The 18,053-nt window shown below is 36.8% G+C and overlaps 1 protein-coding gene across 1 annotated transcript in view; it reads right to left on the bottom strand.

The window, feature by feature from the left end:
- LOC126183860 (endoplasmin-like) overlaps positions 1-18,053 on the bottom strand; it is a 30,410-nt gene that overhangs the window by 12,097 nt on the left and 260 nt on the right. The window contains exons 2-11 of the mRNA XM_049926152.1: positions 17,682-17,765; positions 17,260-17,420; positions 17,052-17,168; positions 15,554-15,755; positions 15,337-15,466; positions 11,554-11,665; positions 4,933-5,129; positions 4,184-4,373; positions 585-728; positions 238-501 (exon numbers count right to left, since the gene is read on the bottom strand). Of these exons, the coding sequence (XP_049782109.1) occupies positions 238-501; positions 585-728; positions 4,184-4,373; positions 4,933-5,129; positions 11,554-11,665; positions 15,337-15,466; positions 15,554-15,755; positions 17,052-17,168; positions 17,260-17,420; positions 17,682-17,765 (1,601 nt within the window). The remainder of the gene's footprint in view (positions 1-237; positions 502-584; positions 729-4,183; positions 4,374-4,932; positions 5,130-11,553; positions 11,666-15,336; positions 15,467-15,553; positions 15,756-17,051; positions 17,169-17,259; positions 17,421-17,681; positions 17,766-18,053) is intronic.

The raw sequence follows: 18,053 nt of genomic DNA, 5'->3' as shown, positions 1-18,053 counted from the left end.
GCAAAATAATGTGTACCTTATAATTAGTAATAGAAGAATTCTGCTGTTGCAGCAACAATGATAGTGGTGATCAATCTTTAGACCACCAAACGTAACCCACTAATTCAAGTTATGACAACATGGCAAGACAAGAACAACATAAGGAGAAGGAATTGTACTGAGGTTTGAAGCCTCAGCAACAATGAGGTTGTTACTGTTTTCCCTTATAACTATTAGTGCTTGTTAGTACAAGTTTACCTCTTTACGATTGGCTCCAGCAATGTAGAAAATCTGTTCTTGCTTCTCCTTCATTCGGCTCACATAGTCAGACAAAGAGGTCATTTCAGGTCCATGGGATGAATGGAACATAAGCAGCTTTGCTAGCCTTGTACGGTTGGAAGGATCTTCTATGACACCTAGTTTAATATTTGTGGAGTACTCTTTCCAGAATTTCTCATAATCTTTCTTTTCAATTTTCTTAAACATATCCAAAGCCTTGCGAACCAGTTTCTTCTTGATTACCTTCAGGGAAGGAAGAGTTAGTGATAAATTTCAATGGACAAATTTAAGTGGAGTAACTAGTATCTGATGTACTCTAGACTTACTTTGATAAGTTTATGCTGCTGAAGTGTTTCTCTGGAGACATTAAGTGGCAAATCATCAGAGTCTACTACACCCTGAACAAAGTTCAAGTAATTTGGCATCATATCATTAAACTCATCGGTGATGAAAACACGTCTCACATACAGCTGAAAAATTAAGGAGTACTGTTAATATATTGTCTTAATTGTATTGAATAAAAACAGGTTTTTGCTTACCTATCTTTTATGATTTGTATTAAAACATGATGGCACATTTTTAGGATAATTTTGTAGCATAACCTCTGTCCCGCATTTCATAGTGGTTTGCAGTACTGGGACAGATGGAGAAAGGAGAAAGCCAAAATGAGAAGAAAAAATGCCATCCAAGGGCAACATTTGAATTAGGTTTCAAGCAAAATATGTATGCATAAGTGATAACAGTATGCAGGTAAATTAGGTTACCACAAAAATGTAAACTGAACATTCGGTTGTTAAATTCTTCATATTCACCATTTTAATAATCAGGAGAAATTTTGGAGGTGTAATGGTGGTTATCCAACACATGAAGCACAAAGCAAGTTGCACTGAAATACTGAGATTACAAAGCACTGATTAAGATCTAAGAATATGATGAAGTACATTCTGAATCTCTACTTTAGTCCAAAGAAGAGCAATACATCGAATAATATGTGAGAAATTTGTTTATGAGTATGAGGCATCACAAACTCTACCAAACAGATAGAGACAAAGGTTTCCTAAGATGTTCAACAGTGACCCTTGTACTAAGTACATGTGAACTGTTACCTAATACTAAATGAAGTATGTAATGAATTGATATGCTGCTTCATTGCTGGTGTACCTTCTGATAAGGAAAGAATCTTTGTCTTAGGCACCCAGCAGGGTAACTGTAGGTATCAAATACAAAGCTATTAACAGAACTGTAAGGGGGAAATATGGGATGGGTGGCTAGCAAATATCTAACCTTTTTACTATGCCTACAATGGGCAAAGAAAGAATTTTGCACTCTTCTATATCACAAAGTAAGTGAAGCAGAGTTGCACCTAAGCACTGAATAAATGTGTGGACATAAGATTATAGGGGAGTAGGGGTGGGGAAAAGGCAGTTGGGGAGGACGAGTATAAATGGTGTTAGTAAATGCGAGGTATTAAACAGTGGAAGGAGATGGGGAAGAGAGAATGAGCACACAGTTAAACATTGTCTGGATTGCAGCAATCTCCTGCTATTTTTACGTTAAAATCAACAGTCTAGATCACAATACTCTGTTTATTTACCAGTTTTGTCTTGCCTTACATAAGTATTATTGCAATATCAAATGTAGATTTTAACCTAAAAATGAACACAGTTGAGATGGTTACTTGCATCAATGAACTGATCCCTGCAATTTCCACCCAAGAGACATTCAATGACAATTCCTGATAAACCTATGAAAGTTTGTCTGCTGTATAAAACTGTACCACTAATATTTGTAAAACTAATGGGTTAATTAAAACACTAACTCTGTTGCTGAATGAAATGACTTACGAAACAGCAATGTGGAAAATAGATACTATCTTTGGACCACAATAAATATTGGTAACAAAAGAATGTAGGTTCTGCATCCCCTTCAATGTTATTTTGTGCCTTTACCCATCTATAGTACTTTTGTGTATTTCCCCAAAAACCCTAGCCTCCTCTCCCCCACTCCCCCTTCATCATCATCATCATCATCATCCATAATACTGTGATAAAACACCTATTTTTAAGCATGTTACTGCTGAACTTTGGCAAGAGCCAAACAGTTGGATTGATTTACTATTTCACTTTATTCCTTAAACGTCTCTTCTCAACACACTACAAAAAATGAAGTCCCTGGTGTACACTTTCAGAGCATTATGTCTCAGTCACTATAGCAAACAGAATATGTTATCAGCAGTCACAGAATTTGTTCACTGAGATTATGTTAGTACTAAGGACTGAAGAAATTCATATTTTTCGATATGATGTTAATCCTGACAAAATGTGAAAAGGCAAAATTATCTAATAGATGCTACCTCAATGTATTGTATCCATTTTTTTTACCAAAGATAGTCAAAGTTTTATTTTAATGTGGGTAACAGAAGTGTTTGCAAAATAAAAAGCGAAAGGCAATGGTCCCGAGTTAGAGTCTCTGTCCGGCACACAGTTTTAATCTGCCAGGAAGTTTCATACAAGGCACTATTCTCCATTGCCAAGCTAATTGTGGACATCAGAGTGGTCTGTATACGATACATGCCATGTCCCACACTAGTATTCAGTCATGGGACCTAGCATCTTACAACAAAGAAACACTTGTCTGCCAGTGTAAGTTCAAAACCTGATATAATTAGGACATTTTAAGGAACAGGTTTTGAGTGGTGGGAGTTTTTAACTGTGGCTGCACCAAATACTACTAGAGGTCAGTCTAACTACATTAGTTACAATACACTGCCAAACTCAGCAAGAAAATGTCTAGTGGCCATTCTCTAGCTCATTGTCTTTTCTTAGTTTGAAATATATGAAAAGACTAGTCTGTCACAGATTTCAGTCACAACCCTCAACACCAGAAGAGATCAGCATTCCCTGTATCAGTTCTGCTTTTGCAGAACTTAAGTGCAGGACACTGCCCTGTCAAAGAGGGAGGTGTGGTTGTTTCCCCACTTTTTCGTTCATTTACATTTACACCTTTCTGACAATATATAGTGCTTGCACTGTACACTGTAGTCACAGGAAAACAAAACTTGTTGGCATATTTAGAATGTGACAATTTCTCCACTAACATGTGAATGGAGTTATCTTCTGTTTTAATTCCATACTAAGCACCTTGTCAGTTCTATCTGTAGCAATGTGAAGTATGGGTAGCACAGCTATGAATGTCCAGGAAGCATCAATAGTCTGCAGATTTTGCTTTGCACAGGAAAATGTTAAACCTTAAATCTGAGATGCATTCAAGTTCTCTGGTGGGGAAAATGCTGCTGCTTCTCAACAGAATGATCATTTGTTGAAAGCTTGAATGCAGTCAAAAGAAAAAAGGCTTTAAGAGACTATTTAAGTTCAGAGGAAAGCAAACTATGCAGTCAAAAGTTTACCAGTAAAAAATCAGTCTATTTCAAAGCACAGCACTAAGGCTTTGTCTTCACACACATAGTGTGACAAGCTTTTAAATTCGTGCATCCAATCACAAAAATGTTAGCTGCAAATTTCGTCAAAAGTAGATACTACATTTTCCAGTCCCTAGCTATTACCATTCTTTACTCACATGCTGAGAAGCACAATATCTGCCATATTGATTTGAAACAAATTCTTTACAAACTACATATATATTTTTTGGCAAGGAGTACAGTAGTATGAACAGAGAACGACATCAAAGCTGCTTTGTTATTAATCATTTTCAGCAACAGGCACCAGTATTTCTGTAGCCCTGTTATAACTATGAAAACTAAATTTAAAAACTTACAGCAGATAATCATACTAGTATGTGTAACAAAGAATTGGCAGCTGAAAATTTTATGTTAATAAATGGCAGAGAAACAGGAAGATCATAAACAGAAGTGAGAATCAGAAGCATGAGCATGTTTTGTAGTTACAATACGACATAATTCACTAACCTTGATATTGTCAGTCTTTGTGCCGTATCTATTGAAACTTTCTCCAGGCTGTGTCTGGGGTACAAACAATAACGATTTGAAAGTAACTTCACCTTCCGCTATGAAATGGATTTTTGTTAATGGATTCTTCGTATCCTTAGTGAGAGACTTGTAAAATTCATTGTATTCATCATCAGGTACATCAGCTGGCCTGCAATTTTAAACAATTTAAGCATCATTAAATATTGTTTCATGGGCTTCATTAGAACAGCAGTTAAAAATGAACACAGGATTTGTTCGTTACACTTAACAGCCAAGAGCAAAAATGTGTAACATTAAACATTGTTCAAGATTTTTCCATTTTAAAGAAACACTGTTACACTGCAACACTGTGTCAACATATGAATCCAAGGCTAATGTACACCTTAGACATATTCATGAAGTTGATTGTTTCTTTTCTCCCTGGCCAAACCCGTTTTTGTAATTGGAAATAAAAACAGGTGTTTTCAGGGAGAGTCCTAATACTGTGTTAAGTAGAATACTGCCACAGTTAAAGGTAGTAACTGTAGCAAATGAACAACAAATTATTACCTTCAATGAAACAAAAATTATAGAAGCATCACTACTCAGCCAAGAGCTGCAGGTGACTCTTGCACTTACAATATTTCATAATATGACAGTGATTTTGTACAAATTGAGAACAGTCTAAGAGGCTGTGTGTTTCACGTTTTACACTAGTAGGGTAAAATAATAACTTTTTAAGTACATACTTTCGAGTCCAGATAGGCTTATTATCATTTAAAATTTCCCAGTCCCAAACAGTTTTATCAACTTTCTTTGTCTTTGGTTTTTCTTCAGACTTTTCTTCTTCTACTTCAGTATCGTCATCATCTTCTTCCACTTCATTTTCTTTCTTTTCTTCTTTTTCTGCCTCATCTGGTTCAACTGGTTCTTCAACTTTGATTGTCTGAAAATATAAACTTGAGTAAAATATTCTATACACCAAAAGCCAACCAATCAGGCAAGTGTTTTCTCCATAAACTTTATGAATGTTTGGTATTGATCTACTAACAGAAGACAACCAAATATCTGCAACAAATATCTGTACAGCATGGAACAGGGCTAAACCTGCAAGTACAACATGGAGCTAATGACATTCATGTCGTACCGAAAGGTAAAAATGAACAGCAATGATACCTGGAAAAATACATTGCCCTGAACTGCATATCTACCTTATGAAAACAGTCTTCAAACACTGACAGTAACAATTTCATCAAATTTTGTAAGAACAGCAACATTCAGACCTCAGAGACAATGGAAGGTACATGTAATCTGCCATTACACTGTACACTAATAATATAAAACAGCATCTTTTGGTAATTTACAGGAACAGGAAGATATTGTTTTATTGAATGGCCAATTTTGGCTAATTTTTGTATAGTTTGACTGCTTATTTTTGAAGTACCCTATGTTCCTTGTTTTTATGCAATTTGCTTTTCAGTTTTACATTTAAAATGAAGATTTACGCATCCCTCACATTTTGGTATCACAGACCACATTTATTTAATTTAATGAAAAAATAAATCGTTTATGTTAAACCCTTAAAATCTAATCAATTAAAAGTAAAATAGATCTGCTACAACACTCCATTGTCAAGTTTTCAAAATAAACCCATAACTTCAAAGTTCTCCAACATTATGCTCCTGATACATTAACACCTCAGAAACAGCTGTCTGCTCTCTGTATTTGTCAAATGTCTTATTGATCTGAAGACAATGTCCACATTTCCTGGTGGTGCGCATTACACAAAATTTTGAATCAAGTTGTCTGTTTAGAATATCTACATGGTCGAGGCCTACCACCCTAAGTAGACTTAGAGCCTCTGCCATGTCAGCATTAATAGAGTTCATCACTATCACTCCATGGCCAAAACAAGAATTCTAACACTCACTCGCATGGATCTGTGGTCATACAAGTTGTTAGCTTTGTTTGTAGAGACAACCCAGTATGTTTCAGTTTTTCCTTCACCTCTGCCTGAAGTATTTATCCCATCTCATGCTGGTTGAGACAACCCAGTATGTTTCAGTTTTTCCTTCACCTCTGCCTGAAGTATTTACCCCATCTCATGCTGGTTTCAACGCCATAAATTTCTTTTTCCATAATAATGAAGGAATCTTAATTTGGTACACAGGTAGTAGTGTTTTCAGTGATTTCACATTTCCCCCGTTTCAGACCATACCTAAAATAATGCACCAATTAAACTGCAAATTTTTGTATTATGCAATTATAAATACTAAAACTTTGTTGAGAGCTATATTGTACCTACTCCCTCCCAACCCAGAATTTTTCTTCTTGTATCACACTGATTTGTCACATAGCTCTATGTTTAGTCTACATTAGGTTGAACAAATGAATGGTTAGAGTTTAATGTCCCATACACAGCGCAGTCATTACAGATGCACAAGCTTGGGTTATGAAAGGTGGGGAAGTAAATCAACTGTGCCGTGCCGTACCCTTCGCAAAGAAACAGCCTGACATTCACCTGGAGTGATGTGAAGAAAATAGGAGATAAATCTGGATGGCCACATAGGGACATTCACCATCATCCTCCCAAATGATAATCCAGCGCGGTAAACATTGCACCACCTCACTCAATAGATGAATCCAGTTGTGATGTGTTGCAGCATAATGTGAGTGCCAGGCTGTAATATCTGACTGATCTTTAGCATAATATTGTTTACATCTGTGCCCCATTTAAACTATTCCCATATTTAACATACTTTGTCAAAAACAAGCTGCAAAGTTCATTCAGGAAAAGTATATATGATAATGGACAATTCTCCAATGTGAGTTTTTGTTCATATACATATCATAAATAAACTACAAAAACTTCAATGGAGTCCATTACATGACTTACTACAAAACCCACCAAATACACCACTTTAGCTCCACAAATACATAAATCATAATGACACCTGCTCTGTTTGCTTGTTATCAGCAAACCATTGTACAGTACACGACATGCAAGCATGTTTCTGGTGGTAAGAAAGACCACTGAAGTTTATTTTAACATTTAGTCAATATTATTATTTTTTATTTTGCGACTACAGTTTGCAGTGACAGCCACATATGTTGTGTACCCCAAGATCTAAGTTATGTTGGCAAGTGGTAAGTGGTTTGCAAAATGGCAAAACCAATGGAAGTGATTGTGAAGCAATCAATTTTACTATTAAAGCAGCCCGATTTAAATTCTTCCTTGTGTCATATGTGCCTTGGCCTGTGGGTGGCTCACAGAAGCTAACGCCATGTAGACTTACTGTCTGCAAAACTTAAATGCAGTATTTGAGAGATTTCTTATTTTTGCTTGAATGCTCTCCAAGTATGCAGTTTAACTGGGGGGCGCCAAATTACAGATCTCTCCATACTGTGTCATTTTTGGTATTATTTGTTGCACAATAGTATTGTTCAATGTCACATTGGGGATTAAAGCTGTTTCCCGAAAAAGTTTGTTGGCAGTAGGTTATTTTTGTTCGATGTCACATAGTATGTTACACCAGAAACAAACAGTCAAAATCTCATTTTGGTGCTTACAAATATTAGCAAATTGCCCTCAAACCTTTTGTTACTGGAAAAGGTCAAATTTTGCGACACTATGTAGAAGCACCACTTTTGCACGATCCCACATTAAACAAAATTTTGCTATTGTAAAATTTTTCTGGCCCTAGTAAAATACATGCAGTGTTGAGTGCAAGTTCTGTATTCACAAATTTGTCATTCAAAAATTAGGGGGTAGTCCAGCATTCACAGTTTAAACTACTTTTGCTGAGGTCAATGTTTTTGCATTGTTTGCTGAAGTTTCATACAAACTTATTTTCAAGAATTCTGAAGAATAGGGCATAGCAAACAACACTTGTGTTCGAATAGGCTTAAGATTTCCCACTACACCAAAGCACTCAATACCATATCAATCTCGCTCGAAAAATCATATGCTATTTGACTTGCAGCACTGGTGCGAGGGATAGCCAAGACACTCTGAACTAGATACAACAATATAATGCTCTGCTTAAAAATTTATAGTGTTACAAATATGGGAGGAAATGGCATTAAATTCTATCAACTTACAAACTTTTGTTATATTTGTACGGGTTTGCAATGAAAGTATCCATTTATCTAAGGATACCATATACGCAGATTTATGCTGCTATTTAAGCAAGGGTGACTCTCAAACACAAAAATGTTGTGCATCAAAAACTTACTCGATTCTGATCCCAAGTCAGTATTTTATTTGGTTATAAAAAACTTCAACGATTTACCAAGTGGGTTACAAATGAGAATCAGTGACTTCACACCTTGGAATATGTTACCAGCTTTAGAACAAGATGATATTCAGATGGAATAGGAAGAAAATTAATCAAAAATTGAATGCTTAACAAACAAAAATCACATTAAACTGACAGCAGTTGTTATCAGAAGAATAAATTATGGCAGAAAGACCCCTTGTGGATACAGTACAAACAGATGTCACTAGATCACGGGATGAATGGAAGTTTGAGAACTGGACTGAATCTTGATTGTGATCTTTGATTTACATACTAGTTACAGTCACATAAGACCTGCTCCCTAATAGATATTTCTGTCTGTGCTTCACTGTTGCTCAAGCACAGCACTACCATATGGCTGGAAGGGAACAATAGCACCAGCTTGGCTGAGAAGGGAGAACTACAACAAGAATGTTTAACTTTGGCTTTTATGAACACCTATCATGTTTAAACTGCAGTTTGCTTGAATCCATTTTTACTTGGAATCAAGAAGACTTTAAAATTAGACAAATACTCAACAGCCCACAGTACTGCAGGAGATGGTAAAAATATAGACTGGAGCTAGCGGCATGCTTAGGTACTTAGTGCAGCAATTTTGTTGACATCCATTATGAGAAATGTGTCAGTTGTTGGTTCTACACAGCCAATACGAAATTGGTGGGCAGACAATGTGCTCAGAAGCAAGAGATATTGCAACATCACATCAGTACTGTATCGAAGCACAATCTATTTACTTGGGAAAAAAAAGCTGTAACCTCAGGTCCCACTGAAACCACCTCAGATATCTCAAAATATTCAGAAGCAACAGCCAAATATTTGTGACAATGAAGATTTAAGTTTCACAGCTGTCCTGTTAGGATTATGATTTAAAGGTGATACCACATACAACATGCTAGCTAAACAAAAATGCAGTGAAGATAAAAATTTATGTAAACAATTTTTTTGTTTGTTTCTCCTTGTATTATCAAAATGCAGACAAATGAATAAAGTTTGGAGTACATGTAACAAACGTTTTAGGCGGATGCCTTAAGTCGATGAAAATTTGTAATTTTGGTTAGTCAGAATATGCTAAAAATATGTGTTTCCCAAGGAGCCTCTTGGAGAGAGAAAAAAGGGGTCTTATATTCAGGGTCATCATACTCCGGTAAATACAGTATACAATGTTCACTGTGTAAGAGTATCACACACACAGTTGCACATCTTCAACCACATACACTGGATTATTTCCACATCATTCCTCATTACAAGTATGAGAATACCATGTTAAAAATCAAAGCCTGTGATTAGCAATATTAGTACTAAAACTGAAATCACCATAGATTTAAAGCACCATTATAATTAAGCCAACAAAACTTTACAACCTATTTTCTATTTAAAAATTTCTACTGTATTTTCCGTGTCTCCCTCCCCCATTCCCTTCTGACACCTACCATTGTGCTGTTAAATCCTTCATGTATGTATTTGTTCAGCCTTTTTCAAATTCACAGTTAATTGGCACAAAGGACTGAATACCGTTACCTAAACAATTAATCTAAAGTCTCAATTACTGCTTAACTATGATGAACAAATTTAGAAAACTTTTTCTGAAATATACCAGAACACCAAGACAAACAATGAAAAGGATAAACATTTACATGGATAAACAAATTAGCTAGAATGCCACCTCATGTGGCAATTTGCAACACATAACAAGTCAAGGGCCATGTTTCTGGTACAACAAATAAGTAGCACCACTTCTCAATGGAAAATTGTCCAATGCTGCTTATCTTTAGTGAAGACTGCCTTGGTACTAATATGTGCAAACTTCGTGTTTCTGGACGAAACCATATACAAAGGGACAGGGGTGAAAACAGTAACAATACAAAAAGTAATAATGCTGGTTAAAGCTGAAATTACCCAATCATTGACATATTTTATTAGAAAAACTAATGACAATGGGTGCTTAGCAAGCATGCAACTGTGTGAAATATTGACACAAAGAAACTAAAGATATTAGCTTCCAGAATACATTGATTTATATCAATGTGTCAAGTTGAAAAATTGTGCTGCATTGGGGCTCAAAGTAGGGGACCCAAGTTTGAAGCCCAGTTCCGCACAAATTTTCTACTTGCCCCATTAACATAAGTCAATATCCACTGGTAGCTAAAATCTTACTTTTTGCATCTTTAATCACTGTGGCTGCAAGAGCAAAATTCTGTCTGTTCTTCAGCTATGTCCAAAAGAGATCACAGATATAAGAAATATTACTATATCCAGAAACACCTTAACTAAAAGTCAAAATACGCATTACATACATTTTATCCAGACTAACGATGAGACATAGAATACAGATTAATATAATACTAAATGCCACTCAATTATTTATTATTAATGATTTTTTAAATATGAAAGTATCATCAAGCAGAATGCCCAGACAGTTTCTCCAATAATTCAGAATCTGAAAGCTACTACCTTACTATTAAGAATAAGCAAGCACATTTCATGAGAAAGGTGCCAGTATTCAAAATACTAAGACCACATAAAAGCATGGATTTAGAATGGAACAAAGTACACTGCCCGTCACTTTTAAGCTCAGTACAACTTACTACTTGAAACAGCAGGGCAGTCCTGTGATTACAATGTGTATTTTGCACAACTCGAGACATCTCTTGATGAGATCTATAAAACTAGCATGCATGTAGTGCCGTGTGACAAAGGGCTGATTTATGGAACTTCCAATTTCACAGCAAACCCATCCTGTTAGTAGTAGTTTAGCAAAATTACTACTGTTCTGAAACTGTACATTTTGCCAATGTTGATTCTAAAATGTGAACAGTTACAGAACAGTGCTCTATAGGAGAGAAGTCAAACTTATGCAACAAGCCTAACAGTGGTAACACTTGTTTATTTATTGACCGTGCATCATGTACATGAAAGAACATATGACATAAGGTGAGAGAAAAAAAACTTCATTAACAATATATTATATTCAATAAAATTTATGAGCCATTCCAGATTTGTAAAATATCCTTCAGTGAAATTTCATTCAAGTTAAACTGAAATTCACATAATTCAATGTTTCTGTAAACTTACTTTGCTTGTCCAAAGATAGATGGGGAAGTTAATGAACTGAGAATATTTCTTCACAAGGTTTTTAATTGTATCCTGTTCCACAAAATCGAAGGCTTCCTCTTTCAAATGAAGGCTGTAACAGACCAGAAGGATTATTTATACACCAATGGTTCCCTGTAGTACCTTGTGGTAAGATTTTATGTAATGCAATTTGCAGGCACATATCTTACAGTGTCAGCATTAATTGCAAACTGATTCAGTGTCTACTCATAACACTGTTAACATACTATTATGCTACAGCAGCAGATCTACTGAACGTGTGCACTCATAATAGAAAGTGTTCAATTATAATAAGTTATCATCAAGGTGACCTGTCTCCAGAATTCCTTGTAACAGGCACAAAACAGATACTGCCTTAGTACTTTCCTCAAGTTAAAATTGTCAATAATCAAATGTTAGGAGTACACATCACTGCAGTTTACAATACATGCAAAAAATGAGGTACTTTCGTCCTGCATTACACCATTTGTCACATGCTACTGTAAATACAAAGTTCCAGCCAGTAAGCTGCAGTTGCCTGTTGAAGCATCCATTATAACAATTTAAACAAAGCCTATGAGAAAGTAAATAATCTAAATGGATACAGTTGGCAGTAATTTGAAGCTCATTCTTCCAGAAAAAGTATCCCATTCACCAATCACTTTGTTACTTCCTCTAGTAAACTAGAAATATGTTTACCATCTTTAAGGAAGAAACCTATATCAATACATTGTGTCAAACAACTGGTAAAAATGAGAATTTAGTATATTCTCCTCCTCCTCCTCACCCCTCTCATCGCACTTTCATTGAAAGCAGAGGAGAAACGGCCACCTATACACCTCTTGATTAACTCCAACTTCTACGAACTAGTACTATCCTCACAATATGAATGTATGGGGCTGTTATATGCTCCTTCAATCATCTTGTGACATGAAGTATACTAATCGGACAACAAAACTCCTTGTGCACAAGACAACTGTGGCCAGCGTTAGCATTTGTAGCTGAGCACAAAGATGGAGCAATTATAAGCTTCGAGAAGAAGGTATTCAGACGAAGAAGGTATTCAGACAATCTTCTGACCTGTGCTGTAAATTTAATTTTAAAAAATCCACACTGTAATGAACTGCATGTGACCACTGTAATAAAAAGCAAAAGAATTGAATGCATGGATGGCAGTGCTAGATGGTAAGCTACAAGGTATGATACCCTTTTGTTAACCAAAACTCAGTCAGATGGTGTTAGACCTGGAGACCTTGGGATTCAGTGAAAGTATTACTGGCAACGGAAGCCAACGGATGATACGAACAAAAACAATGAACCTACTTCTGTTTGTGTGGTTAATTAAATAAATGAGCATGGTAACAGTTTACCCTACCAATAGATTTTAGCTCAATCATAGCATTATTTTTCATTTCACTTTCGTGGCTACTAACAGCTCACCATACACAGTGAAAATTTTAAATCTCCACTTTTTCAGCATATTTGTAACCAAGCTAGCAACGCTATGTGTCCAGAAAGAGCTGGGCAATGTATTACACTTTCTCCTACACATTTCACGAAATGTGTTGTGACAAGAAAATTAGAGAGCTCGTATGGAACTTCACTGACATTCTGTGCCATTTGTGAATGGAACAGGAAAGGGGGGAAGTGGTATCAGAAGCTCTCTCCACTACACACTAAGGTGGTTAGTGGAGTGAAGATATAGATGTGAATGTAAATAGCTTCCTTTACACTTTCCTTGAATTAATATAGTTAACACCAAGATGGTAACTACAGTCAGCTCTAGATTTTTGTTACAGCTGTAAAAATGTATAGGGGGCAAGACAAAAAAAAATATGAACACCAAGATCACAACACATTACCATGTCTAATGCAGTGCAGGTAAATCACTGACATTCAAAATAGTTTCCAGTCCTCTCTGAATGGACAGATAATTTTCAAGGGCATCTTATACCATTCTTCCTGCAAAATAGTGGCAGGTTCAGGTAACTATGACAAATGGGTGGGAATCTTGCATCGTTCTCTCCAAAATTGACCCCCAGAGGCTAAATAATATTGAAATCAAGAAACTTGTGGCTAGGAGAGAGATGATACTTCATTATACTCTCAAAACCAGTCCTGAATGATGATATCTGAACAGTGGCTGTGTCATCTTTAAACACACCTCAATCACTGGTAAACAAGCACTGTGCCATCAGATGGACCAAAAACAACCCAAAATCGTCAATTCTTGGGAGTAATGCGACCTGCAAGGGTAACAATAGAGCCCATGGAATACCATGATATGGTTGCCCGTATCATTTAACCCCATCATGTTTCACTCCTGGTGCAAACTCTGCCAAAAGTTGGGAATGGTGAAGCAATAAGCATCTGACCAAATAACCCCTCTATTGCTCCATAGTGCAGGTTTTATGGCTTCAGTACCATGTTTTCCTGTTGGATCACCCTGTAATTCCCAGCTTATTTGGCTCCCTTCATGTTCTGCTGCCAACAGGATTCATGAATGCAACATTCTATTCAGCAGTCCCCTTGTTTTTCCATCACAAACTTCTTTAATGACTGCCTGTCATCACAACACATTTTTCCAAATTGTGAGTTAGTGAATGACCATTCTTCCACTTTTCCTGTAAGTAATAAATTTTCAATATGGTGCCTCTCAACACTGAACATTATGGCTACCATGGTTACAAGAACACCCACAATAGAAGCACCAACAATATGCCCACAGCCAAATACATTTAGCTCTAACATAGACAACTACACAAAATGCTGTCCTGACAACTGACACTTTGTCTTTATGACATTTCACATGTGCCATTTGTGGTCAAATACAACATTGCAACCTGCAGGCTTGGCTAGAAACTGCTTTTATGTCCAAACTTCCATTTATTGTGGTGTTTCCATATTTTTACCCAACTTGCGTATATAACCATCAGCCCTAAATACTTAAAAGTACAATAACTTATCTGACCCACGGAAATACGGAAGCGTCCAATCCCGCCCATCTGCTTTGACCCATGACGTCACAAATATGGCGGAAACAAAAACACACACACACACACACTTTCCACAAGAAGCCTAATGACACTAACGGGACAAGCGCGGGAAATGGGGTGTTTTGGGTGGGGGGGGGGGGCAAACTAAATATAAACAAATTTAGACGCCTTGCGTAGCTACAACGTGTAAGTGAAGACAGCCATGCATGAATACCCACCCACCTCCCCAGGGCTCGTAACCCCAGCAACCCATAGAAGATAAAGATGCTTCAGTAGCTGATTAGTGTTTTTTGTCTTTTTTAAAAATCTCACGGGATAGAACGAACAGATCAGAAAGATAAATATAATAAACTAAAACAGAAATTGGAGGAAACATAATTAAAATAAGTAATAAGCATTTTTAAATTTTAAAAAAATCTCACGAGATAGAACGAACAGATCAGAAAAGTAAATAAAATAAGATAAAACAGAACTGGAGACAGCCACACTCAAACCAAACTCCGCGCCGTCATGACGTCACACACATGACAACACCCTTACGTCACGGGTCAAAGCCGACCCGTGGGATCGGACACTTCTGTTGACCCCTGACCCACTTATGGTCAGTGCATAATCAGTCAATATAAACATGATTTTCTGTGCACCATTTCTTGCAAGTCAATATACTTCTTTAATAATATCTTTCCAAACATACACCACCACCACCACCACCACCACCACCACCACCACCACCACCACCACCACCACCACCACCACCAATATAACACACCTGACTTGAGTTCCTCTCTTTAGTGTGTCTCCACGGGGATCTTCAACTATACTGAAGCTCCCAGCATCAGACTCCCAAATGTACTGCTTGTCATCATTGTGCTTGGTTGTCACAACAACTCTATCAGCAACTGAAAATATCGAACAACATTTAATTAGCACTAAACTCTGTCCAAGGTACCGAAAGCAGGCTATAACAGTAATGTACAGCAATATACCCAAGAATGAAGAGTAGAACCCAACACCAAACTGGCCAATCATGTCATTTAGATCCTGGGCACTGGTAGTAGCATCCTGCATTTTGCTGAGGAAATCTGCAGTTCCAGATTTTGCAATTGTTCCAAGATTATTGACAAGATCATTCTTTGTCATCCCAATCCCTGTATCAGTGATATGAAGTATATGGTTCTCCTTGTCAGCCTGAAAATTTGAGAGCCACCCATTAGAACACTTTAGATAGTACTAACACAGAAGAAACATAGGACATCAACAGACTAATCTTAAGACACCTGACAGCACAAATGCTGCTTACTTCACATGACAGCAAAGCCATATGGGCAGAAACTCTACTAATTTTGACAGCTTGATATTTTCAATAGAAATTGAGTTCCAATATTAATCTTGCATTTGTTCACTTGAAACAAAATTCACCTCACTAATATAGACCATTCTGTGAAAGTTTTAAGTTTCAAAGGTTAGGAACAGCAATATGCTAACATTTTAAAGAACACAAACCTGAAAATTTTAGCTTTTTTCTTTGAATGTAAGGGCATTTCATCACAAAATTTAATTACACACACTCAAGCTTAAGAGCTACAATAGAGCCAGTGAGAGAGATCTATTCCCCCAACACTATTGGTTGATAACATATTTTGGACACCTAATAGGATGATAATTTTGTATAGCCAATGAGATGTCCAAGTGATTCTGCACATCTAAACTGAAAATTTGATGTTCTTCAGACTAAATTGAAGCCATTCTCAATATTCTGTAGAGAACATTGATAGTTATACAGGTTTATGAACACTACCTTAAACTACCCCCACTGCAGTTTGTTACAATTAGCTGCTAACACACCCTCAACATATCCACACAACCTCACTAACACTGCCGTTGTTGCACAATGAAACACACATGTAATTCATACTGTATCTTGAAGGAAATGAAGTGTGGGCGTGTGTACACACAACAGCAGAATGAGGGGGTGGAAGGCTGAGGCTGGCTGGAATAGCAACCAGTTCACACACACACACACACACACACACACACACACACACACACACACACACACACACACACAGATACAGACAGACCTTACAGAAATCTTTACCAAACACATATTCCGCACATTTGTCATATTGCTAGATTTAAATGCAGACCAGGAACCTTTTCCATAACTGCTGACAGGATTGCAATGTGCTGGTTACAGCAAGATGGGGAAGAAGGTAGATAATTTATTTCAGCACAGATTGAAAGTTCAAATTTTGAATAAAGTTGGATATTTTAGCCTGCTTGGTATACAAGATGAAAGATGTTCATTATTACGAAGCAAGTTGTCTGCCTCCTACAATCTCACTGGCCAACTAAAACTGACTGTAGGAATACAAATTTTATCACTCTTCCCATGCCATTGCAAATTATCAAAAACTTAAATTTGGGCAATGACTAGCTACTTCCTGAGCACAAAATGATAAAAACTTAATGCAATGATCTTACCTTAATTCTGATGTCTAGGTCACTCGTTGCACTTAGTGCATTAGGATCAGTCAATGACAGTAACCTAATTTTATCCAGTGCATCAGAAGCATTGGAAATCAGTTCTCTCAGGAAAATCTATACAAAAGAAGTTCTGTTAGTGTCAGCTATTACAGACCTAACTAATATACAAAGTTGCTTATATGAAACCAAAGTGTATTCCTCTCACCTCTTTGTTACGATACAGTGAGTTTATTATCAATTTCATCATTCGATTGACCTCAGCTTGGAAAGTAAATTTTTCTGCTTTTTCCCTTAGTTCCTTCAACTGAGCTACATTTAGCCCATCAAGCTTTATTGCTTCTTCTTCCCTCTGCACAACCTCATCATCTGAAAGTGAAGAACATCCACAATTATTTTCAAGAAAACGTAGTTTAGATACATGGGGGGAGGGGGTGGCTGTTGCCATGTATAGCTTCAGCCTCATTTCTGTCCTTTAAACTAATTAACAGTACTTCTGCATACATTTTAATTTACAAAGTAGACCACGAGGGACATGTTAGATGAACACTAGATAAATTACTTGGCCGACCGATTAGTGCGAGGTGGACTCTGTATTCTGATATATGAGTAAGCGAATACTTCACATACCTGTTCTTGAAGCTTCTCTACTAGAGCCTAGGTCAGCCTCAACTGTCGTCCCTTCACCATCTTCACTTTCAGCGTAACATGTGCCTGCGGGAGAGACAAATTTTTAGCTTCTAAATTAACAAAACAAAGCAAAATTCATCGCTAGTCACATCAAACTATGTAAGCAGTTGCACATCTCGGGATTGGGAGCTTTTTTCCGTGTGTATTGTGTCGTTTAAAAATCCCCAAACACAAAACTATACACAGTACACAAAACTTCTGATGCACAACTTTGGCAGTTCGCTTCAGGAATACATAATGGAGAAATCCGTGCATGGAAACGGAGTTAGGTACGAAACGAAACGTGTAAATACCGGCATGTAATTTGCAAAT

Source organism: Schistocerca cancellata, chromosome 4 (genome assembly GCF_023864275.1).
Source record: "Schistocerca cancellata isolate TAMUIC-IGC-003103 chromosome 4, iqSchCanc2.1, whole genome shotgun sequence".
Taxonomy (NCBI): domain Eukaryota; kingdom Metazoa; phylum Arthropoda; class Insecta; order Orthoptera; family Acrididae; genus Schistocerca; species Schistocerca cancellata.
This window is presented reverse-complemented; position numbering and strand designations above follow the sequence as displayed.